Raw genomic sequence first — 17,892 nt, 5'->3', positions numbered from 1 at the left:
TATATAGGCTACAGTATAATAACTAAGACCAATGTGATAGTATATCTGAACCTAGTCCACTTTTGTTATCATTTTCCAGGGGTGAGTCCTTGGGGAGTTTTATAACATAAAGTTTCATCTCTCTCATCTGTGAAACAAAAATAATAATCTGTACTTCAAAGAGTTGTTGTATGAGTTGAATGAGACCCAGGAAGCCATGCACTAGGCAAACCATTGTTACATCATTATCCGAGGCTTTGGGGGGGAAGGGGTAGACCTGGATGTTACAATGATGGCAAAAGAAGAGCAAGCCCCCAAGTATAGTCAATGACACAGTTACACAATACCTGTCTAAAAGGGGCTTCCAAAGTTATTCCACTTTTTCTCTGGTGCTGGAAACTCTTACCTACTCACTTCTTTTCCTAAGTGATCCCCCCTCTTTATGCACATCCTGTGTCAAAGGACTCAGCAGCCTGAGGTCAGTGAATTGATGGATCCATTGGAAAGCCTGTCTGCAATCTCACTCAAATTCCCTAGTGGATTTACCTGCTGGTTTTGTTTCAGAGTGATGGAACATAGGCCCACCTGTCAGATATTGAAATGGCATTGCTCTATTATAGCCTTCTTAAATTAAGTCACTCTACCTCCCTTCAATCATTTCTTCAAAAAACAGGCCTTCTAGTCATGTCTCTTCTCTGGTCTCCCTTCTTCTAGGTAGTGTTTGTCAAGCCAGGTGACACATCTCTGAAAACCTTTTTGGCTTTCCCCACCAGGGTAAAAGTGATGTTTCACCCAGAAAGTAGAGACCAGGGATGCTGCTGAATGACTTCCAGTGCACAAGAGCATCTCCAGCAGCGAAGAACTGTCCAGTCCAATATTGAACAGAGGCTGAGAGGCCCTGCCTTACGGATGTATGTTAGTCAAGGTTCTCAGTTGTGCACAGAGGAGTTTCTGCTTCCACTGCTTTCATATTGTCACAGCAATATGGTTCTGTTAAACCTGACTGAGATTCTGCCAGTTTTGTGGTTAGTGGTCAGTTAAGGCCTCTTTCAGATGTGCTGCTGCTCACTCAGCACTGGTGTATCAGATCCACACTGCTCACTGAAAGAAGACTGGGGACACTCCTCCATGTGAGTGTTGAGGCTGCCTCACAATCTTTCCCCACACAGTGGAAATGCTCTAGGCCACCACTACCCACACTACAAATTATTGTTGGCAAGCTAGATGAAACCTTTTTGCTGATTTTGCAGCGTTGGGACCCAAGTCATGATATGATCATGGTTCCTATGCTTTTGGGAACTATGCAATACCTCTTAGAGGCAGACAGAAGGAGCAGAGGATACACCAGACTCTCCACAGTAGCCAAGACTCTTGTATACTCTGCCCCTACATCCTTTCCCAAGCACAAAGCCTGGACATCCATTTCCATGAATGCAGTGGGGTCTGAGCCAGAGCCAGGGCTGCCCAGGTCTTCTTTCTCCACATTCATTCCTTAAGCCTACAAAGGAGTATCTCCTCTACCTTCCACCTACCAAACTGCTGCTCTTGCTTTCATCTCTCTAGATTGAAGCTGATCTACACTTCATCAGTATAAAGACATACAGGAGAGGGAGGTAGAGATGGGGAGCTATACTCTGCACCACTGAGTGTTCAGGAAAACAAGCAATAAGTTTGTAATTTGAGTAGAATCTAAGCTGCTCAGAAACCTGAAGCCATGCTCATCAATTTCTAGGAAATGGGGTAATTTTACGTTGAAACAGAAGGCTTTGTTCCACAGGCTGTTTAAAACGCAATCACCCCTGAGCATCCTCAGTGAACTGGTTCGAGGGCCCCTGTGGATACTGAAACCCAGAGACTGAGTCCCTAAAATGGCACAGTATTCGCATGTAACCTGCACACAGCTTCCCACTTAACTCTAAACCATCTCCAGATAACTTATGCTGCCCAATACAGTGTGAAAGCTGCATGTAGATTGTTTTTATGCTCTGCTGTTTGAGGAATAAGAACAAAAAAAAATCACATTTGCTCAGTAAAGATGTAATTTTTTCTGTACATGTTTGGTCCATGGTTGGTTGAATCCACAGATGAATAAGGCACAGATAAAGAGGGCTGACTATAGTTGCTGTTGCCTTTTCACAGGAGACTTTAAAAAGGACAAAGACTGTTCAGATATGCTTCCATCAGCATCTTCAATGTCAACATTCATTAATCTCATTGCCTGGTCAGTTGACAAAATAATATGGTGGCACAACCTGATTAATTCAGATATTCTACTTGGCACACTTATGTTAAAAGCAGACTGTGTTCTGATTAATGCCATGCTTGCTAACCTAATCCAGTGTTCAGCATTCTACACATTCACCCACCATACAAGTGGAGTTCACTGATGACTTATAAGGAATGTGGTATCTCTCAGTTCTATCAGTGTTTGAGGAAACAGAAACCTGACCATAGACATCACTGATCCTTGAATGAAAACAAAGAGCACTTTGTGTTTTCTTGAGTGTGGACTCCAGATATCACATAGTAGATTCACAACACTCCTGTTCTCAGAAAAGGAGCTGGAGTCATCACACAGGGGCAAGATGAGAGCAGCCTTCCCAACTTGTGGCCTTGGTCTTCAGGCTCATCAGTACAGCAGCGAGCTAATGTGGCTCCCAGCTTGCCCACCTCCTGGCTCTCCAAGCATCATCTGTAGCTTCAACTTTTATGATTTAATCCTTGCTCCAGCTTCCATCTGTAACAGGTGCTGCGTATCTTACAGGGCCATTGAGAAACCTGGACAAGATCCTGTAGGCAGAGTCCTGTCTTATAGAACAGGCCGGTAGACAGAAGGTAGCTACTGACTGACCATCATAGATCTCTGACGCAGCGGAAGTGGGTCGTTAAGAGCTTGGCATCTCTGTTGCAATGAATAATTTGTATTTGCATTGCACCAGCTTTTTTACACATTTGTGGATGAAAAACAGTGTAGGGTTGACTATGACATGCAAGTTGTATGGGGTCACATGTGTGTTCTCCAAGATGAGGTGAGCTGAAAGAGTAGCACACAAGGCCAGCTGCAGTGGGAAGGGCTGAGCACAGATTTTGGTTCTATATTTTAGTTCTTTGTTGTTTCTCTTTCATTTTTAGTGAATACAGGGCTTAAGGTTTTCTCCTTAAGAAGAGCACTCCAGCCTTATATGTCCCTAAGTGGGGTGACTTCCCTTGTGTCCAGCTCCCAGCAACCCCAGGAGCTCCCAGCACTCACAAGCTAGAGTGTGCATCTCAATCATTTCATGTATTTGTAATATCACCTGCCGCAGCCATTGGCCCTCCAGAGCTCTGCCTTAGCCCCTGATGGACCAAGGATTGCTTCTATTAATAGACCAAGTGCAAGGTCACACAGGTTTGGAGTGGTCTGCCCTCAACTCCTTTTTCCTCCTGGAAGCCCCATGACCTTCAGTGTGTGACATTTTACAGAATGGGAGACTATGCAGGAAAGTACATTTTATCTGACTCTCAATTTCTTTCTTTCAAGTGCTGCAGAAGGCAGCAGAAGCTGCAGCAAAGACATGGAAAGGAAGTGAATATAACCATACGAGGAAGGATGTGGGCACACTCGACCCACGGCCAGGCTGCCAGGCCAGGCTGCCAAGCCAGGCCCTCACTCTGCAAAGCCAGCTCTGAGGCCCTGAGCACTCCAGGGTGGGCTTAGGATCCATTCCTTGCCAGGACAGCAGAAATAACAACCTTTCTTTGTTTTTCTGTCTTGAGCAAAGTCAGAAGCAGCAAGGATTTGCTAAATACATGCATTTCAGAATAAAATAATTCCTTTTGCTTTCTTTAAAATTTATTCATAAAAATATACTCTGATCCTCCTGATCCTCCTGGGTATCCCCAGGTTTAAGTACTCCCTACCTCCCTACAATTCCTGTGAGAATTTTTGTTCTTCTCTTTACTGAAGCCCTAATCACATTGTGCCCTTTATAATTACAAAGCAGTGTGTGTGTGTCTCTCTGTGTGTGCATGCGCACCACAATTCTAAACTATATAAGTTCCTTAAGGGCAAGGACTTTGTTAATTTCACCACCATGTTTCCATCAAATAGTAAGAGTATATACGAAATGCACCACTCTTCCAGAATTGTTGATTTTTATTTGGGTCCTTTTTGTAAGGAATGTCAGACAAAAACATACTGTGAATTCTAATGCGGTGGTTAGAATGCATGGTTTAGCATGAAAACTTCTCCTGTAGCATAGCTAATGGAAATTATTTGGGGAAAGTCAAGACTGGAAGGCAGGGGAAGAATACCTTATGTGAAATATTTTATTCATCTTTTAAAAAATTAATAAGCAAGCAGACAGGAATTATTTAATTTGGCTGCTCTGATGGTTCCTGCCTCTCTTCCCAAGGCTGCAGAGTTGAGCTGTTTTCCCAGGGGAACGCCAGTACTGAGGAAGCCTCAAGGTGAATCCTGCCTACAGAACTTGCTGGCAGATGGCAGGGCTCTGTGTTGACAGCCGGGGAACTGTGGGCCCAGAGGGAGGTAGGGGGCTTGGCTGCTGTGACCCAGGCACTCAGCTCTCAGGGCCCCCTTCTCTTGGTGAGTGTCCAACGTCCCCCATCACTCCCTAAAAGTTTGATCACGAATATGAGAAATTTTTAAGAATAAATTTAAGGTAGATTTCTACAGTGAAACTTAAAGTTAGTAGTGACACATGAAGAATCCTTTTTGGATAACGCAACACTCAGGGCTGAATTTGGGGCCCAGGGCAACTCTTCAGCTTTAGCTCGCTAAGGCTGCTATGACAAAGTACCTCCTAGAAATGTGTTGTCTCTCAGTGGTAGAGGCTGGAAGTCTTCCATCAGTAGCCTGCAGGGTCTATTTCTTCCCGGAGCCAGATGAGCCAGTCAGTCCCATTCCTTCCTGCAGCTTCTGGCGTTTGCAGGTGTATGGATCACTGCTGTTGCCTTCACATCGTGTCGTCCCCTGTGTGCACCGTCTGAGATTCCTCCTTTTAGAAAAGGACATCTGTACTGGTGGGTTATGGGCCTGCCGTAGTCCAGGATGACCTCATCCTAGCAAATCCCATCTGCAGTAAGTCTATCTCCAAATAAAGTCACAGTCTGAGGCACTGGAACTTAGGCATTCATATAAGAATTGGGGCTGGCGCGGGGAACTTTACATCCATCGCATTTTTTTTAAAGATTTATTTAATTTTATTGGAAAGGCAGATTTACAGAGAGGAGGAGAGACAGAGAGGAAGTTCTTCCATCTGATGGTTCACTCCCCAAGCAGCCTCAACGGCCGGAGCTGAGCCAATCCGAAGCCAGGAGCCAGGCGCTTCTTCCGGGTCTCCCACGTGGGTGCAGGCTCCCAAGGCTCCAGGCTGTCCTCAACTGCTTTCCCAGGCCACAAGCAGGAAGCGGGGTTGCTGGGATGAGAACCGGTGCCCATATGGGATCCTGGCACTTTAAAGGCAAGGACTTTAAACACTATGCTATCATGCCAGGCCCCATCCATCGCATTTTTATAGCAGGCAAAATGGAAATTACTTTTGTTCCCATTTTATTGATAAAGAAACTGAGTCTTAAGGAAATGAGGTAACTTATCTAAACTGAGTACAAATCTGTTGCCTGGCTCAGGAGTCCAGATGAGCCAAGTGGTGCCTCCTGCTGCAAGTGAGGGGAGCCGCTGACATGCACTAGGACCAGGAGGAACCAAATCAGCTTATCGGATTCCCTATTATTAAAGCTTCATTTGTTTCTGTGGCTGCATCTCATGAAGCCTTGACCTCCAGGGGAACTGCTTACTCAAGCTGTTTCTTTTAAGTCTGTTGTTTCTCTCTAGTGGGCCCATGCCTGGGCCTGGGGAGCTGGCTACAATGAGCCTGCTATTCAGGGCAGAAAGTAAAATGCTCTGTGCTTCCTTTTGCTCTCTGAGACATCATTCTTTGCTCTCTGTGACATCATTCTTTGCCTCCTCTTCCTTTTGTCCTGTCCATTGAGTCACCACAGTAGGGTGTGGGGAGTGTGTGAATTGCCAGTTGTGTAAGAGTACGGTCCACTGGTGCACACTGGGGCAAGCAACAGTTCACATCCCTCCCAGGAATGACTGACGCTGGTGTCACCCTGCAGGGTCTGGGCTTCCCCAGGCAGAGCAGAGGGACACCCCAAGAGTGAGTCCCCAACCCCTGAGAAAGCACTGTAGAAAGTAACTAGTGCAGATTTTAAGACAGATCCTAATTTCTTTTTAAAAGATTTATTTATCTGTCTGTTTGAAAGGCAGAGTCACAGAGAGAGAGGTCTTCCATCCACTGGTTCATTCTCCAGTTGGCCACAATAGCTACAACTGGACCAGTTCCAAGGCAGGAGACAGAATTTCTTTTGGGTCTTCCAGGTGGATGGAGGGACCCAAGCACTCGGTCCATTTTTGCTGCTGACCCGGAAATACTATCAGGGAGCTGTATATGAAGTGAAGCACCTGGGACTTGAAACAGCAGCCATATGGGATGCTGAAGCTGCAGGTGGCAAATTTACCTGCTACATCATGGTGTCAGCCCCAACAGATTCTAATCTCATCTCTGCTGCTTGTCAACAACATGATTTCAAGAAAGAAGCTTGAACTTTGTTGCTTCTTCCTCAGTGAGATGGAGATGAGAAGTTTCTTTACCTGATCAGGGTACTGAATGGATAAATAATCCAGTAATGGTGCTGAAAACAACACACCTGTTATCCAGTTCTTTCATTCAGTACACATAACACTTCTGTATTGGCTTACTTATTGTATTTTCCAGTGTCACTTGTTAATCTGTTAGTTTAAAACCAGTAGGCTACATATGAAAAATGTTAGTAGTGGTTGTGTCTGGATGAAGCAATTACAAGTGATTTTGTTGTCTTGTTTCTGCTTATTTGTGTTTTCTAAATTTTCTGTAATTAAACATGCTTACTGTTTTAATGAGAGAAAGCAAATTCCCACCGAGGATCTCTGGTGTGTGTGAGCTAGAAGATGGGGGATGGATTGCTGAGATTCCTTTCTAGGGGACACATGTTCAGGAAGGAGCTCTTGTGGAAGAAAAACCTCGATGCCCTATGTGACATAGCGTCCGCATGACAGATGTGTACTCAGGTCACAGTGTGTCCAGTGGAATGAAAAAGTAATTTCCTGTTTTCCTCTCTTTTCCCATAGCATTATTAGTATCATCATTATTCTGGCTGGAGCAATTGCACTCATCATTGGCTTTGGTATTTCAGGTATGTGATTTTTCACATTAAACGATCCATTCATCTCTCACCATTGAACCTGTTAAAAACTCAAGGTGGAATATTGGAAAGTGCACAGGACTTGATCCCAAAAACTTCAAAGTTGAGCACTGATTTCTTCTACTTAGTGTACTCCCTTTACCTTAGTCATTTAATTCCCTGGGCCTTAGTCCCTTTCTTTTATTTTATTGAAGATTTATTCGTTTTATTTGAAAGGTAGAGAGAGAGAGAGAAAGATAGAGATAGAGAGAGAGATAGAAAACATCTTCTATTTGCTGGGTCATTCCTCAAATAGCTGCAACAGCTGGGGGTGGGCCAGGCTGAAGGCAGGATTCTGGAATTCCATCCAGTCTCTCACATTGGTGCAAGGCCCCAAGTACTTGGGCCATCCTCCACTGCGTTGCCAGGCACATTAGCAGAAACCCACATTAGAAGTGGAGTGGCCAGGACTCAAACTAGCATCAGTTCTGGATGCCAGCACTGCCACACTGCTGGAGCAGATTTCCTCATTTCAAATGTTGATCAGTAGTCAACTAATCAATCAAGACTTAAAAGTGACATCTGAGCTGACAGGGAAAGTGCTGCCTCTGAGCCATTCTCTCCGTGGTTGACATGGGTGGATACTTTGCAGTAGAACTTCAACTGGCATGTTGAAGAATAGCTAAGTCTTTGCACGCAAGTGTTTTACGTAAAGAGCCCACTGTACCATGTAGGGAACAGCTGCCATCCTGGCATGGATGGTTAGTTTCTCAGTGTAGCTCACTGATGTCAGTAGCATTCCCCTTCCTCTTGTAGGCAGGCCATTTCTCTGAAGTGTCCCATCTATTATAGATGCCACCTTAGCAAAGATTTAGTCAGGCCAGCAGCTGTCTTCCCAGAGGCAGATTGTTTGCTCTATTTCCCATCAGTCACCTGAAACATTTATTTCAGTTAGTGACCAAAGTTGTCACTTCACAACTTTAGTTTTGATAGTCTTGGGTTTCTTTTTTTTGTCCCTCTCTCCCTAGCATGGATGTCCTATCATTAAATAGTGATCAAAAGGCCAAAACCAACAAAACTTGGTACATACGTGTTGGCCTAGAGAAAAGACACTGTGCACTCTTCTCTGCTTTCTTTATCATCATGTGTATATTTTGGTTTTTGTCCATTTTCCTCGTGAGTTCCAGTTATATCTTAGAGCTATTGTAAGTTTGGTTCCAGACCACAATAAAGTCCATCGTGCAATAAAATGAATCACTTGGATTTTTACTGTCCATTGCACATAAAAAATGGTGTGTTTGGGGCAGTGATATAGCTGGTGAATTTTCTACCTATTGCTCCAGCATCTTATATAGGCACCAGTTTATGTACTGGCTGCTCCACTTAAGATGTGACACCCTGCTAATAGCCTGGGGCAGCAGTGAAGGATGGCCCAAGGCCTTGGGCCCCTGCACCCATGGGAGAGACTGGGAAGAAGCTCCTGGCTCCCAGCTTCAGACTATCCAGCTTAAGCCATGGTAACCATCTGGGGAGTGAACCATGGATGGAAGCTGTCTCTATCAATGTATTTCTGGCTTTCAAGTAAAAATAAATAAATATTTTTTTACCTGTTGCATTTATATTATCCCATAATATATTAAATGTGCAATAACATCATGGCTGAAAAGCGTAATGTACATACCTTAAATTTGAAGTATTTTTATTTTTAAAGACTGCTAATTATCATCTGAGCCTTCAGCAGCCATAATCATTTAGCTGATGGTACTGCCTTGCTGTTGGTGACTTGACTGGGGGATGGTTACTGCAGGTTTTGATGACAATGACAGGTTCTTAAAAAAAATTATTTATTCATTTGAAAGTCAGAGTTACAGAAAGTGGGAGAGACAGATAAAGAGACAGTTTTCTATCAGCTGGTTCATTTTGCAAATGGTTGCAATGGCCAGGGCTATGCCAAGGCAAAGCCAGGAGTCAGGAACTCCAGGTCTCTCACATGCATGACATTTGCACAAGTACTTGGGCCATCCTCCACTGCCTTCTTAGCTGCACTAGCAGGGAACTGGCTGTGAAGCAGAAACAGCTTGGACCCAAACTGGTGCTCATGGGATGCAATCTCCACAGGTTGCAGCTTAACAACTATGCCACAATGCTGGTCCCATGTGGCAGTTTCTTAAAGTGAGACAAGAATGAAGTTTATTGTATCCACTGTCTCCTCCTTTTGTGAAAGATTGCTCTGTATTTGTGATGTCATTTGATAGTATTTGAATTGTAGTCAGTTCTCTCAAATTCTGGCAGTGCCTTATTAACTGAATTTGTATAATATTCCAAGTCCTATGTTGTCACTTCACCCTAACTAGCATCAGGTTCCTACTCAATAAATCATTCTCTGTTCATTTGCTAGAAATAAACCCTCATCTGTGGAAAGGAGGGTTGGGGAGGGGTGGGGAGAATCCCAGTACCTATAAAACTGTGTCACACAATACAATGTAATTAATAAAAAAAAAAAGAGATAAAAAGGAGTAAAAAATAAAAAATAAAAAAATAAACCCTCATCTGATAAAATGTTATTGTGAGATTTAGTAGTGATTGTAGTAATTCAGTCACATTTACAGGTGCCACTCTTTTAATTTTAGTTCTGTTGCAAATACAAGTGCAATCTATTTTAACATCACCTACAATTAAAAATAAATTTTAAAAGAAAACCATAAGACAATGATGAAAAAATTTAAACATCAGGCAAATAAACAGAAAGATATCCTATGGTGATGGAATATAAGAATTAATATTGAAAAAAAATACAAGTTCAATCACTTCATGCACTGAATCCTTGAGCCCATCAAAGTCATCTGTGAAGTCTGGGATTAACTGCTTCCAATTGCCTGTTAACAGTTGTATTCTGACCCTTTCAAGATCCACCAGAGGAATAACTGTCTAGGGCAAGTCTGACCTTAGAAATGGGCTTCTTAAATAATATGACTTAAAAGTTGTCATTCTTGATCCATGGGCTACAACACAATGGAAGCTGTGTTAGCAGGCATGAACACATTAACCTCATTGTACATCATGAGAGCTCCTAAGTGACCTGTGCGTTGTGAATGAGCAGTGACATTTGGAATGGAATCTTTGCTGTCTTGAGAGTCAGGGCTCATCAATGGGCTTAAGGTATTCAGTGAACCATGCTGTCAACAGGCGTGCTGTCATCCAGCTTTTGCCATCCCATTTAGAAAGCATGGGCCAAGTAGGGCCCGAGGGTTTTAGGAAAGGTAAGTGCCCACTGGTATCCATTAGCTCCTGACAGAAGGGTCGGCCACTGAAGCTTTGAAGCCAGGTAATGATTTCATCCCTCTTGCTATGGACATTTTCCTTGGCATCAGCTTCTTCCAACTACATGGGAAATTTGCTTATCTGTCCCACAGAGCTGCAACTGGGAATAAATGAAACATGTGTAAAGCAAAATAAATCCAGGTATAACTGTATCTGTTCTCTTCTTGATTTGTGGAAAGTATTATTCTGGCTTTAACTTGGTTGTATGTATTAGCAAATCTAAATTTTTCATGCTTTTTTTTTAACTATCCTGATTTACTTCAGTAAACATAAGTGCTTAATTAAAAAATTATTTATTTTTATTGGCAAAGCAGATTTATAGAGAAGGAGAGACAGAAAAAAATCATCTATCCACTGGTCCACTCCCCAAATGGCTTCATGGCCACAGCTAAGCCAATTTGAAACCAGGAGCCCGGAGCCTTTTTCAGGTCTCCTATGTCTTTGGCTCACCTTCCACTGGTTTCCCAGGCCATAAGCAGGGATCAGAAGTGAAGCAGCCAGACACAAACCAGTGCCTATATGGAATGCCAGTCCAGAATAGTGGAGGATTAGCCAATTGAGCTATTCTGACTTTTATCTTCACTGATGTCCCCTCTTTCTGCTTTATTCAATTGTGTGTGTGTGTGTGTGTGTGTGTGTTTTAAACTCTTTCTCTGATATCTTAAATAAGTATTTCATACAGGAGTATATGCAAACCTCCAGGAAGGGGCTGACAATAGATGCTGTCATTTGGCCTTCCAAAGTGACTTCCCATACATGCTTCATTGGAAGGGAATGAGGAGCTCCATACTCCATGTCCTCCCCAGTATTGGAGGTTGTAAAATTTGGTGGTCTGAATTTCTGTTTCCTGGTGCCTGAGGAGACTGATGTACTTACTTATTTGAAAGGCAGAGTTACAAAGATGAGAGAAAGAGGAAGAAGAGAGACTGAGAGAGATGCTGCAGCTCCTAGTACAATGGTTGTGACAGCCGGGCCTGGGCCAAGCTGGAAGCAGGAGCCTAAAACCCTGTCTGGGTCTCCTACATGCGAGTTAGATTTGAACCGGTACTCATAAGGGATGCTGGCTTCACAGGTGGCAGTTTAACTCACTAAGCCACAAAATCTGCCCCAGTTGAATACATTACCTAGAAAAGAAAATTGATGTTGAGTGACAAAGCCAGTACGAAAGAGCATATTCTGTATGAGACCATGTGTGTAAAGTTTAAAAACAGGCAAACGGGGGAAAGGTGCTTGACTTAATGGTTAAAACACTACTTGAGATGCCCACATCCCATATTGGAATACCTGGATTTAAGTGCCAGTTCCACTCCCAACCCCAGCTTCCTGTTGTGTGCATCGGGAATGGAGAAGATGATGGGCCAAGTACTTGAGTCCCTGTCACCGGCTAGGTGTTGGCATTTGGGGACTGAACCAGCAGATGAAAAGTGTGTGTGTGTGTGTGTGTGTGTGTGTGTGTGTGTGTGTGTATTACCCCTGGGGAAGGGGGAGGGGTAGCAATGAGGAAGGGGCATGAGGGAACTCCAGGAGAATGCTGCTGTTGTACTTCTCTCTGTAGGTGGTGCTTTTGTGGGCTGAAGTTCTGTTAACTCTTTGCATAGCACAGTTAGGATGAGTGGATTTTCATGGATGTGTGTTGTACTTCAGTATAGGCATATATAAACACACATTCATAAACATTTGTGTGTGTAAAATACATACATATTCTTTATAAGGAAATAAAATATTGACTGAGAAGACAAGTATGTTGGAATAACATTTAAATATATGCTAAGGTACATTTTAATATCTTCCTAAATTTTATACTTTTCTCAGCCTAAAATTCATCCTATTCTTTATCTTACATATTCCCTTGAATTAAGTCCTCATATTTGATCTTCATGCTAAATCTCAATGGGTCAAGACTAAATCTTCTGGGTCATTAGCTAACATTTGACATCAGATTTCTTCGAAAAGTTTCTATTTTGATTTTTGCTGGCCTTGACTTCCCTAGTAAGAATTTTTATGATGTCACAGCTTCGCTGTGTCAGGCAACATTTGTATTACTCATACCTTTTCCTGGGGCATTGCCATAGCAACCTCAAGTACTGACAGTGATCCCAAGTGCTCAGTTCAGTTCCTTGCAGTTACTCATTAAGTGCTTTTCAAACAAAATAAACTGATGCATGGAGTTGTAAGTCAACAGATTGCAGTTAAATTTACTCAAACCAGTACCATCAATGATATTCAAATGCTACATCAACAGAGAGCTTTTCTGCCGCCTTCCAATTTCAGGGTGAAATCTGGTTATTTTGGATAAAATGGGCTGCTTATTAATTTAATACTGCTTAGCTGGAGTTTTTAAATTATCTCTATTAAAAGATCATAACCTTTACAAGAGAGCAAAGTGTTATCATACTTAAAATAAATTAAGTAAGGTGTTAGCTGGTTTAATATACAAAACCTGAAGCTAAACAAATATCATTTAAATACATGATGATAAGGATACCTCCTTAACCCTCGCTTCATGTTTCAAACTGTCCCAAATGACTGCATATATTGTCCCACTGAGCACTGACAAAAAATAAGAGATAGATATTATTACTATGTCTAGATGATACACTTGTATTAAGTCAAGCACAGCAAGTGGGTATAACCGTGCTCCAAGTCCTAGGAATTTGCTTCTAGAAGCTATAATTTGTATACCAAGATAATATTTGTACACATTTGTGGCTGAGAAGAGTATTCTCTGGTCAGCCAAGCAAGCGGAATACACACACACACACACACACACACACACACACACACACACACACACACATGCACACACACACACATATACATATTTTAAGGGTTTTAAATATTCTCAAATACAAAAAAATAGGCATTCTGCCATAATTCTCTTAATGTTTTATATATTATCTCGCATAATCATTCAATTCTAAATAAAGATTCCATATGAAATTAACTGTTCAGAAGGGCTAAGGGGCTCCCTTGGCCCCTGGTTAAAGGACAGCCTTTGTGAATGATCATTTAAGAAGGAAGATGTAGTGGAAAGGCTTCTAACTGAACTTAGCCCACTCCCTGGGCGATTCCCAACAGCTCTGTCCAGTGGAGGAGTTTAAGTACTAGCGACATCCAGTCTTAGCTCTGACATTCACTGTGGTCCTTCAGATGCAACCTAACTTTCCAGTCCTAGGCAGGATCATTGTGACAGTGAATGAAGGGAGATCAGAAAGTGTAACATGTGTAACCGTTTCTTTTCCAGGCTTTATCCAGTACTGAGCCAAAATTTCCACCAAGAATCCTTGCTTTTTGTTATTTGCACTCCAGTTTCCAAGAGATTTCCACTGCTATAATTAAAGTCCAGTTGAACAGTGCTCACCCTGTGAGCTTCTCAGATTTCAGTCTGCTCCCCAGTGACAGCTGCCTTGCTTCATACATATATAACTGTGGTCACCATTAGTCCTTCCAGAGCTGGATGACACATTTGTGGTGGGCGGCTCGCTCTTCCAGTTTTGAAGGGGTGGGATGAACTATTAGAGACCAGTGAAAAACTTAAAATCTGTGTCTGTTTAATAGCTCCAGGAGCAATTGGTAGCTGCCTCCATCAGACCATACAGGAACTCTAGTTCTTACTGGCCTAGAGAATCATCTCAGGATAGACTCCGTGATACTCCTTGAGCCAAAATGTGTTCACAAGTTGGAATACAAACGTTTTTGGCTTTTAAAGATTTATTTAAAAGGTAGAGTTGGGGGTGGGGGGAGAAAGAGAGATGTCATCTGCTGTTTGATTTACCAAATGGCCATGATGGTTGCTGGGGAAAGGATAGGCCAATGCTAGGAGTCAATAAATCCAGACAGGTCTCCCACACTGGTGGCAGAGGCCCATACACTTGGGCCACCTTCTACTGGTTCCCAGACAAGTTAGCAGGGACCTGGATCAGAAGTAGAGTGTATGGGACTCAACCTGGTATTTAATAGAAAATGCTAGTGTCATAGGCAGTTGTTTAACCCAGTGTGCCTATAATGCCAGCCCCAGTTTTACTCTTGTGAGAATAACAGTTACACAAATTGTTGCTTGTAAATTAAATTGCTTTTAATTCCCACTGATTCACTTAACACAACTTTCTGGTTGCAAAGCAATGGCAAGGTACTTACAGCTTAAGACCTTCCTGGTTTTTATTCCTCCTCTATATTGAATATGAGGAGGGAGGGGGATTTAATTGACATTATACTCATTCCATCTGCCACATCATTAATGCAAACCTTAAATGACTAGAACTTGAAGCAGGTCCCTGGGGCACTTCACAACTGCCTACTTTTAATCATTAAGTTCTCTAGGAGATATCTCAATGGATTCCCTACCTGTGGGCTCAAGGCCAAGACATTAAAATTAACTCAGTGACATGATCACTAAACTAAAATATGTCATTATCATTTCATTTTCCCTATATACTATGTTAATCATATATTTTTTTTCCTGAAAAGTAATTTCTCAACTTTAATGGCACTTTACAAACTATAATCAAATCTTGCTCTAATATAGTTACATCTGCTCCATAATTTTATTGAGAATTTCTGGGCATTTGTATTACTTTTTTTGCTGGCTCACATTTCTCCAAAGTCTAGATGTGGTATTTCTTCTAAATGTTTCTTAGTACTACTTAATGCCTCGATAGGTTACGTTAACAGGGCTTTGATTTTATTGATTTCCATCCATCCACACATTTATTCATGCACTCAGTAAAGAATATTTTTGTAGAAACATAACTCTACCATTGTTAATACTGACGGATATGATTAAGATAATCTCTCCCTTGAAAAGCTGGCAAATTAGTTCCAGACATAGACTAGAAACAAGGCAGACAGTGATAGCTGCTATAATGAATGGGAAAGAAAGTGTTAAGGAAGAACAGAGAATCTACAAATTCTATCTAGGTGGATTAAAAGAAAATTTCCTGGGAGGGCTGTCATCTGAACAGACTCATATATAAGTAGAATGCAAATAAAAGCGAGGAAGGCATTATGAAAAGTAGATGCAAAATAAGCAGGGTGCATACTTGCGTGACTCATGCTAGCCTGGCATGCCCTGGTTATCAGTCTGTCCAGCAAAAACAACTGAAATGCGAAGTGAATCCTAAAAGCACTGCTCAAGAAGATGCCTAGGCAGGGATGGTGATGTAGTGCATTTATATTTAGTAGGGGAAATTTCAAACTGTCCTCTCTTAAAAATTTTCTCTCAATTTCCCACATGAATGGCCACGCATGGGAGCAGCTCTTGAAGTCTATGCTGTCCCACTTTGTCAAGCCTCCAAAACATCTTCCCACTCTGGTCTAGGCACATGTTTTTGCTTCCTATGCCTCTTTTTCTGCTTTTAATTTTTCTTGTATCATCAACTGCTTTTTTTTCTAGTGGAAATGAATCCAGCTGGGCTTTTCTAGAACTGTTACTCATTTATTACCCTAATCTGCTTTATGAATATCTTGGAGTCAACTATGCCATTCCAAATCTAATGGAAGAAGAGAAGAGCCAAGGACATTCCTATGTTCATAATGTTTACTGCTTACATTAGGAATGAAAATATATGCTTTGTTTACATGGATAGATAGATGATAGGTTTTCAAGGGCATGAAATCAACAAATCATTTGAGGGAAATAGGATGGGTTATGAACGATGGCGTGGGAAATGCAGCTGCCAAGTAGCAGCTAGTATCTGTGCAGCATCTGGTATATGCCATGCAGTGTTTGGTTTTGAAGATCATGCTAGCCAACTTGACAGTCACTGCACAGTTCTGATAAGCCATGAAAGAATGGCCATTAGAAAACAGACATGTTCCGAATGAACAGCTAGTGGACCTTTCCCTTTTCCCTGGAAAGTGGTAAAAAGGCAGTTGGAAATAGCTGCTGTCATAATTAATATTTCTACTGATGATGCCTTCAGAAAGGAGAGTGTAGCCTGTATTTTAGGCAAATACCAACTGAATTCATGCCATTTTTCATTATGCCTAAGTTAGAATTATAACCTTGCCCAAATCTCTTATCCTCTCTGTTCTTTATTTTCTTCATCATTCAAATGGAGAAAAAAAAATAGCAGCACCTTATAATTTAACATCCTTCATAGGTACTAGCTTCATTTAGCTAACATGAGGTTTTACTCTAATGTCACTTACAGTTAGCTGAGAATAACAACACCTTATGTATATAATTACAGTTTGCAAATGAAGTTCATATCCATTTGACTTGGCCCTCAAAAGATCTCCTTAGCATAGGTAAGACAGTGTTGCCTCAGTTTTTCTGAAATGCAGGAAGTTACATGACTTGTCCAAGATCACGCAAACTTAAAGTAACAAAGGCAGGATTTGAATTCTCATTTGACAACCCCAAGTCCAACACGTTCTCTTGCTACCTCCAAAGTATGGATTTCTGGGTCTCATAAAGGCTCTGATGTAGGGCAGATCTGCCATAGGTAATAAAATCAATGTCTTCCTTTACTTTGATTCTTGTTGGCTTTTTCAAATATCTCACCTGTTCTTCGGTGTTTCTACCTTGGCCTAGAAGTCTCTGGCTTGTAATAGTGTGTGATCTAGGGGCCAGTGCTGTGACGAAAGTGAGTATAGCCATTACTGGCAGCATTGGCATTCCATATGGATGCTGGCTTAAATCTCGACTTCTCCACTTCTGTTCCAGCTCACTGCTAATGGCCTGGGAAAATTGCTGAGCATAACCCTGAACCCTTGTGGGAGACCTGGAAGAAGCTACTGGCTTCTGGCTTCAGACTGGCCCAACTCTGACTGTTGTGGTCATTTGGGGAGTAAATGAATGGACGGATCTCTCTCTTTCCCCTCTCTCGGTGTAATTCTAACTTTCAAATTAATAAATAAATCTTTAAGAATAACTAAAGCAAAAAGGTCATGTGTGGTGTGGTTGCAGAAGCCCCAAGTCTGCCCTTGGCCTTAACTCTTGCTCCTGAATTCTAGGGAGACACTCCATCACAGTCACAACTCTAACCTCGGCTGGGAACATCGGAGAGGATGGAATCCTGAGCTGCACCTTTGAACCTGACATCAGACTTTCTGATATTGTGATACAGTGGCTGAAGGAAGGTGTTACAGGCGTGGTCCATGAGTTCAAAGATGGTAAAGATGATCTTTCAGAACAGGATGAAGTATTCCGAGGCCGAACAGCAGTTTTCACAGATCAAGTGATAGTTGGCAATGCCTCTTTGAGGTTGAGAAATGTGCAACTGGCAGATGCTGGCACCTATAAGTGTTACATCATCACTTCTAAAGGAAAGGGGAATGCTAACCTTGAGTATAAAACTGGAGGTAAGTTAATTTTTGGAAGAAGGGACAGAAAGTACCAAAAGTTACTTGAGACAAAAGACCAGG

At 42.1% G+C, this 17,892-nt stretch overlaps 1 protein-coding gene across 1 annotated transcript in view; it reads left to right on the top strand.

The window, feature by feature from the left end:
- VTCN1 (V-set domain containing T cell activation inhibitor 1) overlaps nt 1-17,892 on the top strand; it is a 50,852-nt gene that overhangs the window by 24,926 nt on the left and 8,034 nt on the right. The window contains exons 2-3 of the mRNA XM_040999072.1: nt 7,151-7,215; nt 17,482-17,829. Of these exons, the coding sequence (XP_040855006.1) occupies nt 7,151-7,215; nt 17,482-17,829 (413 nt within the window). The remainder of the gene's footprint in view (nt 1-7,150; nt 7,216-17,481; nt 17,830-17,892) is intronic.

This window comes from Ochotona curzoniae, unplaced genomic scaffold, assembly GCF_017591425.1.
Source record: "Ochotona curzoniae isolate NIBS_2020 unplaced genomic scaffold, NIBS_Ocur_1.0 scaffold_1037, whole genome shotgun sequence".
NCBI classification, from domain to species: domain Eukaryota; kingdom Metazoa; phylum Chordata; class Mammalia; order Lagomorpha; family Ochotonidae; genus Ochotona; species Ochotona curzoniae.
The sequence above is the reverse complement of the archived record's forward strand: the minus strand, read 5'-3'. Positions and strand labels throughout refer to the sequence as shown.